This window comes from Microplitis mediator, chromosome 1 (genome assembly GCF_029852145.1).
Source record: "Microplitis mediator isolate UGA2020A chromosome 1, iyMicMedi2.1, whole genome shotgun sequence".
NCBI lineage: Eukaryota > Metazoa > Arthropoda > Insecta > Hymenoptera > Braconidae > Microplitis > Microplitis mediator.
In genome coordinates this window covers 21819380-21841769 of record NC_079969.1, presented here as the reverse complement: position 1 = coordinate 21841769, position 22390 = coordinate 21819380, and the positions used below count along the sequence as shown (strand labels likewise).

Below are 22390 nucleotides of genomic sequence, written 5' to 3'. Positions count from 1 at the left end.
TATTTGGTGATTATAGTGAGTCCAAAAGACTCTTCTATGCTTTTAAATTAAAAATTTAAACATATCAAAGTTTATAAATCGACTAAAGTAAAAACGTTAAAATTAATATTACAATTATTTTCATTCCTCATTTCTTTTTTGTACCGTAAATGAGTTACATCAGACTCGAGGGTGCTGATAAGGGTTAATTAAAACTACGACTAATAATAGTTGACTAGTACGTGGCTTATTGAACTTACAAAAAGCCCGTGAGTGACTAAAAATAAGAGATAGCAATTACAGCAGGTAGAAAGAGCGTGAAGAATAAGTGTATCAGCGTAAAAGAGTATACAAAAGCCCACTTCCTCTAGCAAGATACATGTCCCAAATTAATTAAGTAATTAATCAATAAATTATAATTTAAGTTTATTAATTATTTAATTATTCTTGAGTAAGTGACGACTAAGTGACTAAGCGTGTCCCGTCACCGTGGCACGATGAATGGCGAACAGACCAAAAGCCCCAGTACTCTTGTGAGTCTCGTATACCTGCTGCTTCTGCTTCAGACGTGCATGAGTCTCCAGCAAGGCTGCTTTGAGTGACCGGGCCAGTTCACTAACTTCTGTCAATGTCTCCAGTTCATTCATTCGTTGGTTCCGAGCTTCCAGTTCGTCCAAAAGTGTCTACAATTTAAAATATTCATCAATTTCTCTAGATCAAATATTAAAAAAAAATGAGTGATCATTAAATTTTTTTTACTTTGTAAGAATCAATTGATTGCTGCTGACTGATCATCAAGACCAAATTTCTCAGCCACGTGTCCGTTTCTTCAAGGAAATTTTTGTAAAGCAACACTTGTTGTTCCCTTTGATGTTTTACTTCACGAGCTTTACCCAGGGCCGCGATTCCTTGCTCTACTTGATCAGTGAGCGCTGCTATTCGTCCGCGAATTTTTTCCAAAGGTGTAATAAGTTTTTCTCCCTCGACAGCTTCTATTTTTCCAAGTTGTTTTTGTATGTCATTACATCGTTGATCGTGTTTACGTAAATCTCCAAGTATTACCTGAATTTTAAATAATTAAATTCATTATATAGGAAAAAATAATGAGTTAAATATTGAGACATTTGATGTAGACTTGATTGACCCTTAAATGCGCGTTTTTTCTTTATTATTCTCAAAAATGTTTTATCCCTATACGGATTTGTAGTTTCAAAATTCAAAATTGAACCGTCACGTCAGTTATCAACAAGAAAACAGTAAAAAATTAGTGGAGTAAATCCGGAGTAAATGCGGAGCGGATGATTGTTCATTTACTTAATCCCTTCCGGGTTGAAGTTACTTCCAAAGTGGAGTTTAATTTAATAATGAAAATTCGGTTCGAATTAAAATTCACTACTAAAAGAAGTTTATTTTGACATTAAAACTCCGAATCAGAGTGAATGCAGATTCAAATAAAATCCAGATCATTCCGAAATTACTACTAATTTTTTACAGTGCAACAGAACGAATTTAAGGGTCAAAGTAAAGACTTAAACTTACTGCAAGTGCTGATAGCATGTTCTCCAAACTATCACGCGGTAAATCGTTGAGTGACTCTTCAAGCCGACTGACAATCGCTTCCAAGTTCTCTAAGTTACTTTCCAAGCTCTCCTGCAAAACCCGTAAAATCGATTTAGTATTAGAGCACAACTAATTTGAACGTATGAGTATTTAATTAAATCACTCGCGTGCACACTGCGGCAAGTAAGGGCTCCGTTACATGTCCAGACGACGGATATTAATGGATTACTTCGGCAAAAACTATCACATATTATTATGTTCATTTTAAATAAAAACAAAAACAAAAACGTAAATATCATGGTATGGTAAACCTGTGGAGATAAATGTCAGGATAATTAATAATTAGCGGATATTTTTAAAAAACTTCACGACATATCAGCGTCCAGTGTGTCTTTTGCGTCTTCCGGATCGATTTATAACTCATTAGTTTTTTGAATTAATAATTATTTTTAAATGACATATGGACGCGAATAAGTCGAGGATGTAATGACAAGACAATGATTATGTAAATGGAGTTAGAAGTTCATGCACGGGTTTAAGAAGCAAAAAAAAAACACTTGGGTTAGCAGATGATTTCATTAAATGGACGATAAATAAAATATATATATATTTTATGTAAGTAAAAAAAAAATAAAGTAGTTTATGAAATGGTACAAGATGATGAATGCAGCAAAGATCTTGGAATAAATAATAAATTAAATGCAACAAGACTAAGCAACACTCGCTGTAAGTGTGTCGCGCACCTTGTACCCGTTAACTGGATCATTATTGACAGCAATAGACGTTTCAGGTAAATCCTGATCATTAGTACTGCTTAGCTGATTATTTGAACCCCTTTTATCTGTACCTAAATGCTGTATGGATGGAGGAGAGACTTGCGAGGATGATAGGTCAGAGATTGAATGAATAGAAGTTGAAGAAGAAGAAGAAGAAGCAAGAGAAGGTAAAGAAATGAGTTTTGAATAGACTGAGGGATTGTAATTTGGGGTAACCGGTAACTTCTCACTCGTTTGAGTCTGAGGTACATGATCTCGCGGATCCACTCGCGATTTATCTTGTCCGAGAGACAAGTATGTGCTGTAATCATTCCAGCTACATATTCCCCCGGGCAAATCCGCGATAAGACGTTCTGTTTTGGGTGTTGATGAACCGCTGTGTGCATCAAAGGATGGACCTTTAGGCCCTTTACCGTTTTTATCATTATCATTTTTATCATTGTCATCGCGAGGGTCATAATAATTTTTAATTGTCGAGACCTTTTGTTTGAGCTTTGAAGACCTTTCTGCGAAGAAATCGCGCTCTGCGTCGTGGTAAGCTCGTTTGTCAAGCCAGAAACTGTCGTAGCTGATAAATTTATATGTTTCTGCTGGAGATGGAGCTGCATGATGGGGCTCAGATTGAGGCTGTGCTGACGGACAAGTCTCTTCGTCTGTTGCGTGGCTGATTACTACTATGTCATCGTCTTCTTCGATGTAAAACTGTACTTTTGATGAGGGAGTTTCACATATTTCTATGGACGAGTGTTCTATAGAAGAAGTGGATGATGAATTTTTCGAAAGGAGGTTTGAAGTTGCTTTTGTTTTGGGTAATGGTGAACGAGATAGTGGACGAGTTTCAGCTTCCGCTGTTATTGGTAAATTAGCTGATTCCATTGGTGGAACTACAACCATGTCTCGAGGAAGAGAACTTTCGTGGCAAGATTCGGTTAGAACTTGAGATTCGCTGGTTATTACGAAAAACCCGGAATCTTTGCTGTCTTCTGATGCCAATGATTGATCTTGGGCTAGATCTGGCAGGTCAGGTTTTTTGACCTCTGATTTAGGTGGTTGAGGTAGAAGCTCTTCTATTTTCTTATTAATTTCAGGTTCTTTAACTTTTTCATCTGATTTTTTCGGAACTTCTGCTGGAGTTTTTTCTGTCTTTTTGTTCTTCTTTTTATCTTTTGATTTTTCTTTCGTAATCGTAGATACTGCAACCTCAGCTACTTTTTTGTTGTCTTCGATTTTCTCTTGAGGAGTTACAGTTTCAGCAACTGCTTCTTTTTTATCTTCGGGTTTCTTAACATCGACTTTAGGTTTTTCTTCAGATTTTTCGGGTGATTCTGGTTTTTTAACTTCAGATTTCTTAGATTGAGCTTCAGGTTTATCTTCAGATTTTTGAACTTGTTCTTCGGATTTTTTTAGTTGCTCAGGTTTCTTGTCTGCTGATTTGTTAACTTTCGCCTTAGGTTTTTGTTCTTCAGATTTTATTGATTCCTCTATTTTTTTCTCTTCAGCTTTTTTAGCTTCTTTCTTTCCAGATTTTTTAGTTTGTGCTTCAGGTTTTTTAACTTCAGCTTTCTTTGGCTGTTCTTTCGGTGCTTTTTCCTCTGGTTTTTTCAGTTGATCCTTAGGCTCTAACTTTTCAGGTTTCTCAGCTTCAGTCACATCTACTTTAACTTTTTCTTCAGATTCACCAGCGTGTTCTTCATCTTTACATTTTTCGAGCTCTTCAAGTTTTTTAGTTTCGGAAACTTGAGTTTTTACTTCAACTTTTTTCTCTTCTGATTTTTTAACCTCAGGCTTTTCTTTCATTTTTTTCGCTTGATCTTTAGATTTCTTAGATTGTTTATCTCCTTTTTTGTCTTGTGGCTCAGGTTTTTTATCTTCAACTTTCTGTACCTCAGATTTCTCATCGGTCTTTTTATCTCCATCAACCTGAACTTTAACAATCTCTGCCTTCAATTCTTTTTCCTTTTGCTTTTTCTTCTGTTTCGATTTTCCTTTAGAAGTCTGCTCGCTTTGAACAACTTCGGCTTTACTTTTACTTTCTTCTTTACCAATTTCAGTTGATTTTTCACCACTCATCGCAGTATCAATCAAAGAAGTTCGTTCTTGAGTTCCTTCAGCGAGTTTTCTACCAACATCAGATGATCCTTCTACTACCTGAGCATTATCATCACGTCTCTGACTTCTCGACCTGGACCTAGACCTAGATCGTCTCGAACGTAATTCCTTTCGGTTTACATACTCCATGAATCCTTGATCATCAACTTGGACCAAATTTTCAATGGGTTCCGGAGCAATTACTTCCTCAACGACTATTTGTACTTGAGATTTCGGCTGTTCTATTTTTTCCGGACTCTTTACTGCAGCAGGTTTTACAGTCTCGGGGACCTCAACATTCTTAGCAGCGATTGCAGCCCAAGAGTCGGACTCAGTAACATCAGCAGATTTTTCAATCGCACTAATATTTTTCTTAGCGTTCGAATTATTTTTATCATCTGATTCTTTGACTTTATCTTTCGATTTTTTATTCGCCTGAGAAGTTTCTTTAGTCTCACCAACTGATTTTCCGATCAATTTTTGTTTGATTGCTTCAGGTTTGACTATACCTTCAGGCTTGTTGATTTCTTCAGCAGTTTCAGATGACGGAGTTGAAGACTTTGCGGCAACTTTAGCAAAAGAATTTTCCAACGAATGCAGATTTTCTCTTTCCACAATTTCGTCTTTTTTACCAGATATTTTTTCAGTTTCACTTTCTTTCTGCTTCGGCGCATTGTCTTTTTTCTTCTGTTTCTTTGACTTTTTACGAGACGATTCAGTAAATGTTGGTGTTGATGGTTGAGTTTCTTTACTTTCAGAAAACTCAACAGATTTTTCTATTACTTCAGTTACTTGGCTACTAATTTTCACCGATTCTTGTATTTTATCAGAAGATTTTTTAACAATTTTGCTATCAGGTATTTCATCATCAAAATCATCATCAATCACCATTGGCTCATCTAAAATATCCATCCATGAATCATCAGCGACCAAATGAATCTTTGGTTCTTCTTTTACAGTTTCCTTTTTCACATCAGTAATAACATTAGTCGCTTCTAAAGTTTTATTTGAATCTTTAATTTCTTCAGCTTTTCCTTCATTTTCTTTCTTAACCTGAGATTTCTCTTCTTTAACTTTCACGGCTTCACTTTCCGCTGATTGAGTTTCCAAATGACTTAATTCCGTGACTTGTGATTTACTTTCAACTTTAATTCCTTTAACATTTTTCGCTTGTTTTGATTGTTTTGCTGCGTCTGTCCTTGCAGGATCCATAAATGCTTCCTGTGCAATTCTCTCTAAACTACTCGATTTCGGCATCGATGAGCTCAGCGTCTGAGGTTCCATAACACGTACGACTTTGAAATTCTGATATAAATTCTTTTCGGCGTCACGATAAGAATCATAATCGGCCCAATAAGGATGCTTGAAATCATCTGCGATGCATTTTAATTGGTCATCATCACCAGTTTTTAATTTTTCATCACGTACAACCTTTTGTTCTTTCATTTCACGTTCAACTTTTTGTATTTCTTCAGAAGTAGGTTTAATTACATCATGCTGATGACTGGACTCATAAGATGACGTACTGTCTGCCTTTGAGCGAATACTTTTTCTATTTTGTACACTTCCAAATAACGGAGCGTCATCATCGCCAGCATTCAAGCTTACAGTATTCAAAAGAATACTACCAATTGATTTTTCTTTATTGTCAACATTTGCATCTTCTTTCTCATCTGATTGAGCTATTGGTTGGCTCACTTCAACTTTGGGAACAGATACCGGATTATTTGTTACCGCGTAAGTTGTTGTGAAATTGGCTTCCACAATATCCGGACACAGAGAAATAATTTCTTGTGTTTTGGATCCGGTACTGATCGGTAGAGGAACATTTTCCAATATTTCAACAGATTTTTCAGATTTAACCGTCGGTGGAAGAACTTCAGTTCCTGTGCGAGTGGTCGTGACAGTCGTAATAGTTTTTTCGATGATCAAAGCCTTCCCCACATCTTCAGACAAACTTTGACTTTGAGATTTATCTATCTGAGAAATGGTACTCTCTGTTTTTGACACAGTTTGCTCTTCAGATTTAACCCGAGTGTCGCGTTTCACTTCCTGGGTCTTAGATCCCGCATGGCCATTAGAGTGTTTTGTTTCGCCTCCGCGTACCCTAGTTTCTTTTAATGGGTCAACGTTTGTCTTACGGTCACTTGATATGACGTCAGTCGAAGATTTTTTTATTTCTTTAGACTCGACGACGTATGTTGGAGCTATTTTCTCGACTATCACTTGCTCTTGAGGTTGATTTTTTGATTTATTTTTTAATTTTGTCTCTTTTGGTCTTGTGACTTTTGGTGATGATTCCGATACTTTTTTAACAGAAGAATCTTCTTTTATATTTTTAGGTGACGCTGGGGTTTGTTTTGCAGGAATGTTTTCTTTTATTTCTTTGGATGGCTCAGGTTTCAAAACAGAAACACTTGGCTCAGGTTTTACTATGATATTTTTAGATGACTCTGATGTCTGTTGAATAGAAACATTTTCTTTAGTTTCTTTAGGCGATGGTTCAGATTTTGAAACAGAAACACTTGGTTCTGGTTTTTCAGTTTGTTTTCCTTTAATATCTTGAGGTGATTCTGATGTCTGTTTAATAGAAGCGTTTTCTTTAATTTCTTTAGGTGACTTTGATGTCTGTTTAACAGGAATATTGTCTTTACTTTCTTTAGGCGATGGCTCAGATTTTGAAACAGAAACATTTGACTCTGGTTTTTCAGTTTGTTTTCCCTTAATAGCTTTAGGTGACTCTGATGTCTGTTTAACAGGAATATTTTCTTTAGGCAATGGCTCAGATTTCGAAACAGAAACACTTGGCTCAGGTTTTCCCTTAATATCTTTAGGTGACTCTGGTGGCTGTTTAACAGGAATCTTTTCTTTAATTTCTTCAGGCAATGGCTCAGATTTCGAAACAGAAACACTTGGCTCTGGTTTTTCAGTATGTTTTTCTTTAATATCTTTAGGTGACTCTGATGTCTGTTTAATAGAAACGTTTTCTTTAATTTCTTTAGGCGATGGTTCGGATTTCGAAACAGAAACATTTGACTCTGGTTTTTCAGTTTGTTTTCCCTTAAAATCTTTCGGTGACTCTGATGTCTGAATAACAGGAACATTTTCTTTACTTTCTTTAGGTGATGGCTCAGATTTCGAAACAGAAACACTTGGTTCTGGTTTATTAATTTGTTTTTGTTTGATATCTTTTTTGGTTTCTGATTGCTGCAATTTTTCAGTTGGTTTAGTTTCCTCAGAAACTTTTGATTCTGGTTTAACAACTGGTTCGGGAATGTTTTCTTTAACTGGTGATTGCATTACTTTTTCAGAAGCTGAAGATTTTGTTGTAGCATCTGCTGTTTCAAGATTATTCTTTGTCTTCTTTTTTTGTTTTGACTTTTTAGATGATTCAGTCACTTGAGTTTTTTCATCGGAAACTTTTGTTTCTGGTTTTTCAATTGTGTCGACTTTACTTTGTTGACTAACGTCCTTTGGCTTTGATTCTTGAATTAATGGCTCTGTTTTTTCTTCAGATACTTTTGTCTCTAATTTAGCGACTTGTATTTGTGGTTTACTGTCTTTAATTTCTGGCTTTGCTTCTACAGGTAGTGATTTCACTGATTTATCTTCAGAACCTTTTGGTTCCACTTTATCAGCCTTATTCTCTGGCTTAGTATCCTGTGTCTTTTCTTGTTTGGTTTCTACAGTCAATATTTTCTTTTCAAGTCCTTTTGGATCGATTTTATCAGTTTTAGTTTGTAGTTCATTATCTTTCTTGTCTTCCTCTTTTGTTTTCGCAGGCGATACTATCACTGATTTCTCCTCAGGACTTTTTGGTTCTACTTTATCAGCTTTACTCTGTTTATCACCTTTTTTCTTTTTTTGTTTCGATTCAGGTGTTACGGGAACTAATTTTTCATCAGAAGACTTTGTTTCCAATTTTTCAACTTTACTATGTGCTTTATCATCTTTTACTTTTTCTTCTTGTTTTATTTCCATAGACATTGGTTTATCTATAGATTCCATTGACTTTTGTTTATCAATTTTAATTTCAACTTTACCATCTTTTGCTTTTTCCTGTGTAGTTTCTACAGGCAATGATTTTATATCAGAATCCTTAGAATCTGACTTTTCAATTTTAGATGGTGCCTTAGTACCCTTTACTTTTTCTTTTGTTTCAGGCGTTGGTTTGCCTGCAGCTTCTACTGATTTTTGTTTTTCAACTTTTACTTGTCCTTTTTCATCCTCTAGCTTTTTGTCTACTGGAATTGGTTTGTCTGTTGATTCTACTGACTGTTTTTCAACTGTGATTTGTAATTTATCATCTTTAACTTTGTCTTGTTTAATTTCTACAGACATTGATTTAGTTGCTGATCCTACTGACTTTTGTTTTTCATTTTTTACTTTGTCTTGTTTAGTTTCTACAGGCAGTGATTTGTCCACTGACTTTTGTTTTTCAACTTTTACTTCTACCTTTTCATCTTTTACTTTTTTGTCTATTGGAATCTGTTTGTCTTTAGATTCAACTGACTTTTGTTTATCAACTTGTGCTTTTTGATCCTTAACTTTTTCTTCTGATTTTATTTCAACAGGCATTGGTTTGCTCGTAGATTCTGTTGATTTTTGTTCTTCAATCTTAATGTCTTCTTTATCATCTTTTACTTTGCCCTGTTTTGTTTCTACAGGCAATGATTTTATATCAGAGTCCTTAGAATATTTTTCAATTCTAGGATGTGACTTATTACCCTTTTTCTTATTCTGCTTCGTTTCGATCGCCGATTGAACCACTTTTTCTTCTAAAGCCGTAACTTCTTCTTTAGCAATTTCTGTTTTGTTACTACCATTTTGCATATTTTCTTCCTGCTTTATTTTGTCTTTAGAGTCCTTTGAATCTAATTTTTCAATTATTATTTTTTCTTTATCATCCTTCAACTCTTCTTGCTTCGTTTCTACAATCAATTTTTTAGAATCTGATTTATCAACTTTTGCCTGTGACTTATCACCTTTCTTCTTCTTTTGCTTACTCGGCGCTTCCTGCGATTTTTCATCAGGAATTTTAGTATCCATTTTATCACCAACTTTTATTTCTTGTTGCTTAATTTCTTCAGCCATTGACTTATCTTTCAAATCTGGCTTATCGATTTTCGGTTGCGCTTTGTCACCTTTCTTCTTCTTTTGCTTCGCTTCAACTGTCGGCTGAACCACTTTTTCTTCTAAGCCTTTATTTTCTACTTTATCAGCTTCTTTACCAGACAAATCTTTCATATCTTCATCTTTTATTTCTTCCCATGATTCAACTATCGCTTCCTCCTTAACTTTAACCAGTTTATCATCTTTCTTCTTCTTCTGTTTCTTTTCTTTGTTACTCTTAACATTTTTTTCCTCCAAAACTTTATCAACTTTGATATAATTCTTCACTTCTTCTAATTTTATCGTCTCTACCTTGACTTCTTCTCCCAAAGTCTTAATGTCTAATTTTTCTTTACTATCTTTCCTTATTTCTTCACCAGCAACTTTCTCATCAGATTTACCTTCTTTATTTTTCTTACTTTTAGATTTCTTTGACTCTTCAAATTTAACTTCATCCACAACTTTGCTCACTTCTTTCGCTTGTTCTTCCACAATATCTTTGTCACTTTTACCTTTTATCTTCTTAACTTTATCAACCTTTTGAATTTCTTCAATTTTATTTTCACTTTCTTTAGGTTTCTGTTCTTTTTCTTTCACCTTATCTTTGACTTTTTGTTTTTCCATATCAGCAATCTCTTTAAGAGCCTTATCAATTTCATCCTCACGAGATTTATCTGATTTCTTTTTTTTATGTTTACGTTTTTTATCTTTTTCAATATTATCATTTAAATTATCATCCTTCTGCATTTTATCACCAATTTTCTGCACTTTATCATCAACTTTCTCACTATCGATACTCTCAACAATTTTACTCGTCTCACTAATTTTTTCCTGAATATTTTTCCCTATTTTTTCACTTTTTCCCATAACTTCAAATTGTTTTTTCTGTTTTTTATCCCTAGAATTTTCTTTAACCCCTTCGACCTTAACTTTATCTTCCTGACCTTTTCTCCTTGAATCTTTTTTCTTAATCGTTCCCCAATTTCTACCATCCTTATTTTTCTTACCGCTATCGACATCTGGCTCACTATCAATATCTTTTTTAACGATTCTGGCATCTGGCTTAATAATTTCATGAGCAGTCTGTAAACTTTGCTGACTAGATTCCTCAATTAATTTATTTGTCGGCGGTGACGGAGTTGTACGTGCAGGCAAACCTTGAGACAAAATTTTAGCATAAGAAATAGATGATGCTCTAACTTCTGTTTGAACTTGTTCCACCTCTCCAACATCTTCGTCACCCATCTTCTCCTTCGGTTCGCTATCTCCCTCTTTAACTTCCACACTCTCATTAACTTCAATTGTCTTATTATTTTCTGGCAAACTAACAGAACTATCAACAACACTCACATGATCTTGCACTTGGCTTTGACAAACTTGACGCGGCATTGCATCACCAAGAATTACCGAATTATCATAAATCATTTCACTTTGCGGGCACTGTTGATTCTGAATACCGCATATCTGTAAATAGGCATCCTGACTCTCAGTTGTTAGGTAATCTTGTTGAGCGATAAATTGCGCAGTGTATCTCATATGAGTGTCATAGATAGCTTGCAACTGCTGTTGATGATTTGCTGCCGGATAAACATAAGAACCAACGGGATAATCAAGTCCTGTATTAAAGAAATTGACTCCAGTTCCAATGTCAACAACATCCGTCATCGGTGCATTGTATTCATATACTTCCGGTTGACTTACCGGCATTTCAAATTTATTCTCCATCATTGAGCTCTGGTTCAATGTATTTTCTGACCACCTTTCTTTACTCAAATTTTGACTGTCTTGATTAATAACTTGATACTTGTCACCAGGAGTCGCAACATCTCCAATCGCTGATTTTTCTATCTGGTGAATTTCTTCCGAAACAGATTTATCATTTGATCCGATACTTTCTCGACGTTCTTTCGTCAACATAATCATACCGTAATCATGTTCCGGTGACTCAGTGGTATAAGAACCAGGACCTTGAGCTTTGCGCAGAATATCAGCGTAAGAAGTAGACCCAGGTATCCAAATAGGACTTGGTGATCGTCTGCGAGGATCATGCGCTGCAAGATTAGTTGAAATATGTTCCTTAGTTTCAAAAGAAACGTGTTCTTGAACAGCAGTTTCTTTACCGGTAACTTTAATCTCCGGAACATCAACAATTTTTTTCCTGTTGCTGCGTGTTGGTGATCGTCCTCGTCGTTTTGATGCTTTTTTACCTTCTCTCTCGATTTTTTCTTTCTCTGGTTCATTTATTTGAGGTACTTGAGGTGTCTGAGGTATTTGTGGTTGAGGTATTTGAGAAACTTGTGTACTCTGAGGGCGAATAACTTGTGGCCGATGAATCTGATGCTGCGGCGCAGTCTGACTTGAACTAGATTCCTGTTGTGCGCGATAAGGACTAGTGTCTCTCGAATTAGGAGTAGATCGACCAGCTGCAATGTCTGCATAAGAAGCAAGTCCCGTTACTCGTGGAGTCAGTTCACCAGGAAATGAGTAGTAAGGATCGACTTTGTGAATCTCGTCCACCAACAGCCTCGATCGTTGACGCCACGTCTCCATTTGTGTCTGCAAGGCCTGTACGCGATAGCGCAACAGCCAAAGAACATTATTACGTCAATTTTATTTTATTACGGTTCTTTTTATTTTATTTTATTGTTAAACTAAAACTATTGAGGGGTTTTTTTATGATGACATGAAAGTAATTATTTTTTTAATAATAATAATTCATCAAAGGCACTTTATTAATTCGCTGACCAATGGTCTCATACAATACAATATAAGAAAAAATTCATTGGAAAATTTATTTATTAATAATTAATAATTATATTTCATACAATTTATCGCGATGATAAAAAACTTTTAATTTTCTAATCGCGCGTTTCATTTGTATTTAAAAAAAAAAAAAAAGAATCATTCACACGCCGAAGGAATATCAGCGTGAAGAATAATCATTAGTATTTTAAATCCTCAAGATTATTTAAGTATTTAAACTATCAGGGATCTAAAGGTTCTATGTCTGGTGTTCCACGTTGTATCAGCAACTTTGAGCGCTCACTGCGCGCTTGGATTTTACTCTGAAGTGATTTTATTTTTTCACGATGGATCTACGCGATTTTTTTATTTTTTATTATGTTGAGTAGAGAGATTGAGAAATTGAGAGAGAGATGGATTTATACGAAGAGAAGTTGGTAGAGAAAGAGAGAAAGATAATGAGGAAAAATGATTTAAAATTGGAAAGGAATCAAGGAAGCGAAAAAAAAAAAATAATAAACAAAAAATATTCATAATAAATGACATGACGTATGAGTGATTTCGTTTATGATAAAAAAAAATATAATAAAATAATATTTAAAAATGTTGAATATAATTATGACAGTAGAATTTATTTAAATAAATTTGACGTTCTGTCACAAGTGTTATACGCAGAGGTAACTTGATTATGCCACGCTTGTATTGTTATATACATTTATATATTATATATTATTAAATTAAATCCAGTTTTCCTACCGGAAGACGAGGACGATGATAGTGAGCTCGTAAAAACACATTTTTATTTATAACTTAAAAAATTGACGGCTCATTGTAATTAATAATTAAGTAATTAAATAAAATAAAAATAAACAGTAATGTAAATTCAAAGGACGAATTATTTCCGCTGTTTATTCGACAATTATTTTAGTTGTAAAAATTATGTAAGTAAAAATAAAAGTAAAACATTAACACAAACAAGCAAAATCAAGTAATCTCTGTGAGATAACATAAATAAACAAACAGACCTTATAAATAGATTTATTTAAATAAAATTTGAAAAAAATTTTATAAAGATACCAACCAATACCTCGTAAGCGATGAACCACCGATTACCATGTGTGTGTATTTTTTTATTAAATGTTTAGAAATATTATCAGTTAGTTTATTAAACGTTTATGGGAAAAAAATAATGATAATAATAATAATAAATTAATTAGTAATTATGTAATTAATATAGAGGAGGGAGGGGCAAAACGGGGTACGCCAAAATTCTGTAAAAAAAGTTTGTTTTTTAAAATGTTTTTTAAACATCCCAAAATTACTTTTGTAATCGAAAGTTTCAGTCGAAAAATTTTAATGACTTTTGTTTTATAATAAAAACTATTAAAATTTTTTTTTTCTTTTACATCGACACTGTAAAAAATTAGGAGTGAATTCAGTGATTACGGATTTTATTTAAATTCGAATTCACTCGGAGTTCCGAAGTTTAAAAAAAAAAATCACTCTGCATACGAAGTAAATAAGGAGTTTGATTTTCCAGTTGGATGATCTGGATTTTATTTGAATCTGCATTCACTCCGATTCGGAGTTTTAATATTAAATTAACATCCCCTTCGGAATGAATTGCACTTCATAAATAAATAATCATCCGCTCCACATTTACTCCGGATTTACTTCACGTTTACTCCGCTCATTTTTTACAGTGCAATAATTATGTAAATTTTTCTTTACTCATAAGAAAATTTAATTTAATCAAATCTATTTAATTTCCAGAAATTTTTTTTCACCTTTTTTAAGGAAACCCATTTTGCCCGAAAAAAAATAAAAATTTTTTTTAACAGCAGCTGAAATTTTTTTCTATTCACTTTGAATACCATTAAAAAAAAAAAAAATGTTTAACGTATTTGAGTCCCCAAAAATTTTGCCCCTCCCTCTCTCCCCTATAAAAAAAATTAAATTAGTGGAAGCATGTTATTAAAATAATGTCTGGCGGTGTGATTGGTTTGTGAATGTAACACAATTACTGATAACTGATTTGTCTACATGCGTGCGTGATTAGCTTGTGACAAAGCGTACTGTGATAAAAATACTCAATATGGATTAGTAATAAATAAATAAATTGACGAATGGATGGATTATTAAAATAAAATTAGTAATGACATGATCAGCATGGAAACACTTTGATGAATAATCTCAAAATCTCAGTCACTCTACCCCATGGACACCAAAATGTTTCCAAAATTAATAAAACGGGTCGACATTATGCATTCACGTTAGTTTGGTAGTCACTTCTATCTACGTGATTACTTTTTACAATCTTTTTTATTAAAAATTGGTCAGTACGTGCCTTATTGTACATAAAAAAAAAAAAAATAATTACATCTCGGTGGTGGTTTTGGATTGGTATCAATGCAACGCTGCACTAGCATTTATCGGTGCGGTGTTTATTTTATTTATAATTAATAATAAAATATGTGGTGGTATATATGTATATATTTATGTAAATATAAACCTACCTGTTGCTCTTGCATAGCTCTTTCACGGTCATTTGGTAAATAAGTCGGACTTAAAGCCGAACGTAATTGCTGTTCAACTTGAATTATTTGGTGTCTTATTTGTTGTATTTCCTACAATAATTAAAAAACAAGTTGACAATTTTTTTTTATGTATTTTCTGTAAATTCGCGAATAATAATTAAGTGTAAGCCAACCTGTTGGTACTGATCTATTTGCGTGAGACAAGATTCCAAAGACGCAGTTTGTTCTTTTACCGTATCATTGAGTAGGTTTAGTTCATTTATCATATCGTCGGCAGTTTCGGCGATTTTATTGTCGCCGCCAATTCCGGTCTTAAAGTGTACCTGAAGTTTTTCAACCGAAAATGATATTTTAGTTTTCTGTATCGCGATATCACTGAGCATTTTTTCTCTAATCGCATGCTGGTCTCTCAGTGGTTTCTTTTTGTTTTGCGCTGATTCTAAACTTTGTTTTGCTTTTTCTAACCACGTTTTAACGTCTTTGAATTTTTTCTCACACTGTTCCCATTCTTCGCTCGCTTCTTGTAGTAATGCGTTCTGAAATTTTTTTTTACAAATGATAAATAAATTTCTAATTCCCTCTACTAAAATCCAACCAATTAATTAATTTGAATAAAACCCACCCTTTCTAATAATTGACCTTCAACTTCAACCTTGGCCTCTTCGGCCTGAGCAAGTTTTTCCGGTAAATCACCTACGCTAGTAAATTGCCCAATAACTTCTAGTTCTTTGCCCATATCACTCAAATTCTTGTTAACTTGCTTACAACTTTTAACAGCCGTCTGCAAATAATTAAACATCTCAAGTATTTTTTCTTACAACTCTCATACGGTTTTAAATTATTATTTAAATATTTTAAAACGTACCGAGTAATCATGTAACCTCTGACGAGTCTGTACCAGAGTACTGAGTTTAAGAGGCTCCTTTAAAAAGACCCTCTTTTCCTCGGTCCACGCTCTGACAGACTCGTAAAGTACAAGGAACCGTTGCCAAGCGTCCAGAGAGTCGCCCACCTGTTGCTTTTTTTCCTCGAGCCAGGACTTAACCTGTCCCAATTGTTCGGTCAGATTGGCAATCGTCTTACCAATCATTTCTTTTTCGTTCTCGTCGCGGGTATTTTCGATAATCGTGCGTCCGTTTTTCGTCATTCGCTCGCATTTGTCTGTCATCGGAGTAAGCTCCGTTTGAATTTGTCGTAAAAATTCACGTAATTTAAGTGGCTCTACAGATCTGTCTTGGACTTTAAGCTCAGCCTGACGTATCCAGGCCTGGAGCTCGTCAACGTCGGCCAAGTAGTCAGTGCGGATCGTCCTCGCGCGTTTCTGCTCTCGTTGTTTCTCCTCCATTGCTTGTACGGCACCCTCGGCACTGAGTTCCAAAGACGCTAATTTCTGTGCGAGGTCACTTGGTACCAATTGCTGGCTCGTTTGGTACCGCGCCTTAGTGTTGCCAGAAAATTTTTTTATTTCGTCAATTAATTCCAGTAACGATTCCCGTTGCTTTATTAATGAATCTTCGATTGCCTCTTGGTCAACCCCAAAGACGTAGAAAATTTTAACTTCTTCGTGTACACGTTCTAATTTATCTTGCAGACGTTTTATTTCTTGCTCGTCTGCTTTCAATAAGTCGAGATCTTGACGTGCTTTTTTAGATTTTATGTCAAGTGAGCTGACAAGCCTGCAATTTTATAGATTTTTTTTTCTACAATACTTTATTTATAAATACTTAAATCCTGACTAAATTATATTTACTCAAATATATTTTAAAAATCCGACGTTAAATTCTTTAACTATTTTTTTCTAACGTTCTATTTTTACATCACATGTTACTTCATATAGATAATTTAAGACAGAAAAAAAAAAAATGAAAAGAAATCCATGTGGAGTCTAGTGACATCATCAACAGAATCTATTTACAGAAACTTTCTCATATTTTTTATATAAAATACACGTGTATTAAATTTATAAAACCGAATAAACGTCGCAACTATGATAAAAAATATATATATGAGTCATCTATTTAAAAAAAAAATATTTAACTGTCTAGTAAATAAATAAATAAATAAATAGTTAAATAAAAATCGAATGGAGAACGAGGACTCGAATACAGTAACCGAGCGATCTGGCACACGTCCTCATGTTTACCAGCCGGATTTTATGAATCTATAATTACTCATGAACTCCCAAGTTTTACGATCTCCATGGGATTATTATCCCGCGTAATTTTAAACCATACACGACAATAAATAATAAGCAAAATAAATAACGTCTTGCGCACTAAAAACGCGGGAAATTATTTTAATGTCTGACCGAACGCACCTCGTCTACTAACAAAAATATTTTTTTAAAGAACCACAATAAGCAGCCGAATTATGTCATACTTTTAAATAAAATTTATTATCAACACTATAATTAATTACCGATAATTAGTTATCAATTAAAAAAAATTTCCTTCGTCAGTACCTATTTTATCAGCTTGAATAGATAAAATGCTCGAGTATTCACTTGTATTTAAAATGTTAAATTTTATTATCGAAATTTACTTTATTATTTAAATACCAACGTTATATTTATTTATTAAATAAACATACGTTAATAATTAGGCAACGGCGCGGCACGTTTTATAAGTCAAAGCAACAGCGATTACGGTCGAATACGTTTTGAGGTGTTTTATAAGTGAACAGTTATAGTTTTTTACCCGAGCTCTATACTCTAACGACGCATGCCCACAAACATTAAACGACCACCTATTTATACGTGTACTTAGCATGTGTGTATACGAAATAGAATTTGTAATACAAATAGCAAGACACAAAACGCCGCGACGCCGGTACGAAAATGCACCATCGTACTAATAATAATTCAGGGGCTGCTAAAGAATCTACAGCAAAGCTAATTCAAACTTGCTGCTCGTAAGCTCTCATCTTGTTCTCTAAGGTCGCGGAATCGTGCCAAAGATTTATAGTCAATCAACTTCTTTAAATTTAAAATAACAATTGCAGTGTCAAGACATTTATCAAGACACTGAACTTACAACAAATAATATAACAATTTATTTTATAAAAATCATTTTTTTTCCACTGCCAGCTCATTTTAAGCTGTAACTTAACTCATTAAATTTAAACTTTAAATAATAATCATAGCGTAGCAGTAATTAACGCTACGATACGTCAGTTATAATGGCTCAGTAATAACTGAAGATTTAAAAACTTGAATGAAAGTTTACGAATGAATGCCACGGTCACGAGCCTTTTTTATTTGCAAAAAGGCTGTTTATTCATAAATTACGTCATGTATTGATTTGGTCATGACTCTATTCATAAATTTATTATTATCATTTATGTTTTAATATTCATCACGTCACATAACGCAAATACTTGTTTTAATCTTCATTAAAACTTATTTTTTAAATTTTCAAATAAAAAATTGTTTATTGTTTTTACAAGCACTCGGCTTGATTGACACTTGGAGTAAATGTTGTCATACTTTATAATTAGCGATTTTTAAATTATTTGCTTAACAATAATAATATACATATATATAAATAAATTTTAAAAATAAAACAAGCATAAGCTCAAGAAAACAAAAAAAACCATGCGCATGCTCTGCTCGTGGGTAATTTTAACGACCGTGTAATCTCTTTATCTTATTGAAAACTAGTCAGAAACTATATAGTAACACGTAATCTTATCGTTTTATAGAACAATGTTCAATGTAAATTTATACCTACACTGAAAAACTTTAAATGCATTAGAACATAATAATTTTAATTGTACTTGTGATTGTAAATTTCGATAATTCCGACCCAAGGCAGTTTTAAATTTTATTAAAAACTCACGTTTCCGCAGTACTGTGAAGTTTATCTAGACGTTCTTCAAGACCACGTGCTGATGCTTCGGTAAATGCTGATAGATATTCAATTACCGGTCCAGCGAGATCTTTTATTTCCTCGGTCACTGGAATCAATTTCTCAGCTTCCACTACTAACTCCTGATAAAAAATAATAATATTTATTTTTTTTGTTATTTAAGAACCGTATCGCACGCGTGATAAACTTCGACTGGGTATAGGTAGTGAGGAAATAAACGATAGGTAACATCTGCCATCGGTACCTGCTCGTACAAGCTTGGGGTTTACTACCATCAACTTGCTAATTTACATTTTGGATCAAGTTATTCATTAATTGGGCCAATTAACTGAACTAATAACAAACGAAAAATTAATAATACTTACGTCAAGTGACTTTATGGTATCCTTGATGTGATGCTTAGACCTGACGATGCAGTCGACGAGTTTACTTCTTTCCTCTATGGCATTTAGTTTTGTTTCCGTGTGATTTAGTCGTGCCTCGAGATCTTCCCAGTGTTTAGAAAGCGCCTCCAAGGCTTCGCGACGACCCTCTAGTCCACTGACGAGTTCTTTCCACTGAGCACTTGTTTCTTCGAGATGGGCTTTGATAGTTTGCTTGTTATTTGCATCAGCGAGCGTCAAAATTTCCTGTCCACGTTCGTTTAGAAGATCTAATTCAAACTGCTGGTTCTGGATATCATTTAGCGCGTGAGTTAGCTTCTGGATATTGAACTGCAAGCCCGCGAGGGTGGTAACGGGTTCGTCGGTGAATCGGGATCGTCCAATTACCGCTTTAACTCTTTCTAAAGTCTGCGTGTAATCACGCCACGTGTCTGCGCCTTGTTCTAATCTAGCGCGATGGGATTTAGCAGTATTCAAAGTGTTTTTTAGTAACTGGAGATGTTGCTGTTGCTCGAGACTCAGCTCTTCTTGCTCGGCGCTGTTCAAAGACGGCCAAACTTTGTCAGCTGCTTGTTGAATTTGTTGGGACACTAGCTCACGAATAGAAGCTTCGGAACTAAAGTATATTTTGTGTTCTTCTAAATCACTAACGATGTTCTCAAAGTCAAGTCCGTCTTTGTCACTCTGTAGACGTATCTCGGCTTCACGTACCCAATTATGAAATTTATCTGCCAGTTGTCCGTAATTTAAACGCATTTGCAAGTTGATATCGAGATAAGTCTCACGATCTTCCATTTCTCGTGGTAATGATGACAGGAGAGACACTGCTTCGCTAAGCATTTCTTTAAGTGAACCCGGCATGCCCTCTTCGTGTTTAACTGACTCCTTTAGCTGTCTCATTCTGTCCAAATATTCATTAACAGAACCGCAAAGTAATTTATGCTTTTGTATTTCACTTTCGACGCTTTCAACCGCGCGATCTAGCAACGGACGAGACTTTATTTCCTTTTCTTTGTTCTCCAGCCAGTCGAGAATCTCCGCAAGCTCTTCAGCTAATCGCTTGTGCTCAGCAGCCGCTAGCTCATGCTGCTCTCGCTGCATCTCAACTGCACGTCTCAAACCCTGTAGCTGTTGTTTGAGCGACTGTAGTTGTTCCGTAACATTATTTCTATCAGCCGCAGATCCATCAGCAGCAATCTGCTGTCCTTTATCAGTAGCACTCGCCAATGTAGCCTCGCATTCCTGAATTTTTGAGATAACGTCATCATAACGTTTTATTTTTTCCTCAGTAGTTTGATCCTGCTTCTCAATATCTCTAACTATTTCATTATACTTAGCGATAAATGACATAATTTCCGTAATCAATGCAATAAATTGCTGACGAAGTAAAAGCAATTGTCTGAGTCTTGCTATTTGTGCTTCTAGCGCCCTAATTAAATCATCCTGCTGACCAATTACTCCATGCAAGTCTCCAATGTTTGCTGATTGCAAGTCCGACAATTTAGCTTTGTTAGCTTTTAAATCACCAAGAATTTTTTCGTAAGCCATTAGCATTCCTTCCACATCTTCAACCCGCGATCCAATGGGTTTATTCAAATTATTAAGTTCCTTCTGTATGTCAGACATGAATTGAACGGCTTCGGCGACACGCGCGGCAGCTTCTTCCGCCTCGGCGATACTTTTGTGTAACGCAGCAGCGCGTTCATTTATAACACCAGCAACTCTATTGTGTGCGTCTTTCATACTCTTCAATTGATCACTCAGTTCAAGTTTATCTGCGTCGCTCACCGTCGGCAAAATTGATTTTCCCTGCTGCATTATCTTCTCGACGTCTTCACCAAAGGCTTTAGCTTCTTGCTTCAATCTATCGTACTTAGCAAGCTGCTCTCTAAGCACATCAACACTTGACGTTCTTACATCCGACGAAGTAGCTGTCTCAGCTTCTTTGATCCACCTTTGGCACCTATCTATTTCATTTTCAAAGGCTTTGCGACCTTGCAACAAATCCGCCAACGAGGCTTGCTTCTCAGCAGCTTCCTTCTTCAACGCATCATAATCCTCATTCAAATTATCCAGTAGAACTTGAAGCTTCACGCGGTCTTCTTCATTGCAATCACGCATCAAACTGTTGGCTTGCTTCAAAACATCTTTAAGATTGTTCTCGTTGAAGGAATTTATATCGCCGTCAATTTCATTGTGATGAACGATATCCTGCTCGACTTTGGTGGATCTCAAAGGAAGATAACCGCTTAGTTTTTTGAGATCATTATGCTTGGCCTTTATCCACAGACGCGCGCGTTCAAAGTCTGTTTCAAGTTTGTGTCTAGCGTCCGCAGCAGCAGTGGCTCCGGAAATTTCTTCACGCAAAATTGAACAGAGTTCAACTTGTTCAGTCCGCAGTGCCCGGGCCTTGGATTCCAACTCCTGTTGTTCGCTTGCTTCAAGCTCATTCTGCATATTCCCGACCCGTTTTTCCAGCGTGTCAACAATCACTTGTTTATTTTCAGCTTCTTTGAGCATCGCTTTCAAAGCTAGGACTCTATCATCCGCTGGCTTACACTCAAAACCAAGAGATTCCGTTGCCCGCGCTTGCTGTTTCTTTAAACTTATCCACTCACGATTGTCCTCAATCTCTTTGCGTGTTGCCTCGATGCCCTGAGCAGTCATATCCAGCACCTGACTCTTCCTCACCAGCTTCTTGTTAACATCAGCGTATCTTCGATCAACAGATTTAATCTGCTCCTCAATTTGCTGTGAATCCAAATTACTAACGGAATCCATCACTTGGTCTCCTAATTTTTTAACTTGATCCAATCTACCAGGACCTTGGGTCTCAAAGTCCGAGATGATTGCCTTGACTGCCGATATTTTTTGACCTATCGTCAAGCCATTGCCTTTCTCAATAACGTCAACTTTCTTAGACAACCCGTCGAACCAGCTCTGAATATCCTGAACCTGGGACCGATACTTCTGTATCAGTTCCTGCGTCGCTTGTTTGTCAGCAATAGCTTCCATTAATTCAGTCTCCAGCTTATCGAGACCTTCCTCAATATTGTCTTCCGGTCGTAGTGACAATTCCGCCAGAGCACGTGATCGTCTTTCTCCAATACTTCCCAGGAGTTCATTCATCGCCTGAAGCTCAGCTTGGGCCGCCTCTGAGCGTAATTTAGCGGGTCGCGATTTCCACTCAGCACACAATGCACGTTGCTGATTGATCCATGCTTTCAAATCATTCTTCTGGTGCGCTTGCTCCTCTAGTTCTCCCACAGCCTTCGATACATTCGCCAGATGTGTTTGCATCTATTTAAACAATTTAATTACCATAAATTAATTACTACAAAATACTA

At 35.4% G+C, this 22390-nt stretch overlaps 1 protein-coding gene across 13 annotated transcripts in view; it reads right to left on the bottom strand.

Moving 5' to 3' along the window:
* The window catches only part of LOC130674540 (muscle-specific protein 300 kDa), an 80399-nt gene that overhangs the window by 24400 nt on the left and 33609 nt on the right, over positions 1–22390 (bottom strand). For 10 of the 13 annotated variants that reach the window (XM_057479904.1, XM_057479956.1, XM_057479896.1 and 7 more), the window contains 10 exons: positions 19026–22343; positions 18631–18782; positions 15660–16470; positions 15417–15575; positions 14968–15330; positions 14774–14884; positions 2283–12080; positions 1519–1629; positions 739–1041; positions 528–662 (listed from right to left, as the gene is read on the bottom strand). In XM_057479904.1, coding sequence (XP_057335887.1) covers positions 528–662; positions 739–1041; positions 1519–1629; positions 2283–12080; positions 14774–14884; positions 14968–15330; positions 15417–15575; positions 15660–16470; positions 18631–18782; positions 19026–22343 — 15261 coding nt within the window. Of the gene's footprint in view, positions 1–527; positions 663–738; positions 1042–1518; positions 1630–2282; positions 12081–12389; positions 12611–14773; positions 14885–14967; positions 15331–15416; positions 15576–15659; positions 16471–18630; positions 18783–19025; positions 22344–22390 lie in introns of those variants that run through there. The other 3 variants (XM_057479980.1, XM_057479988.1, XM_057479964.1) reach the window with 2 other exon arrangements.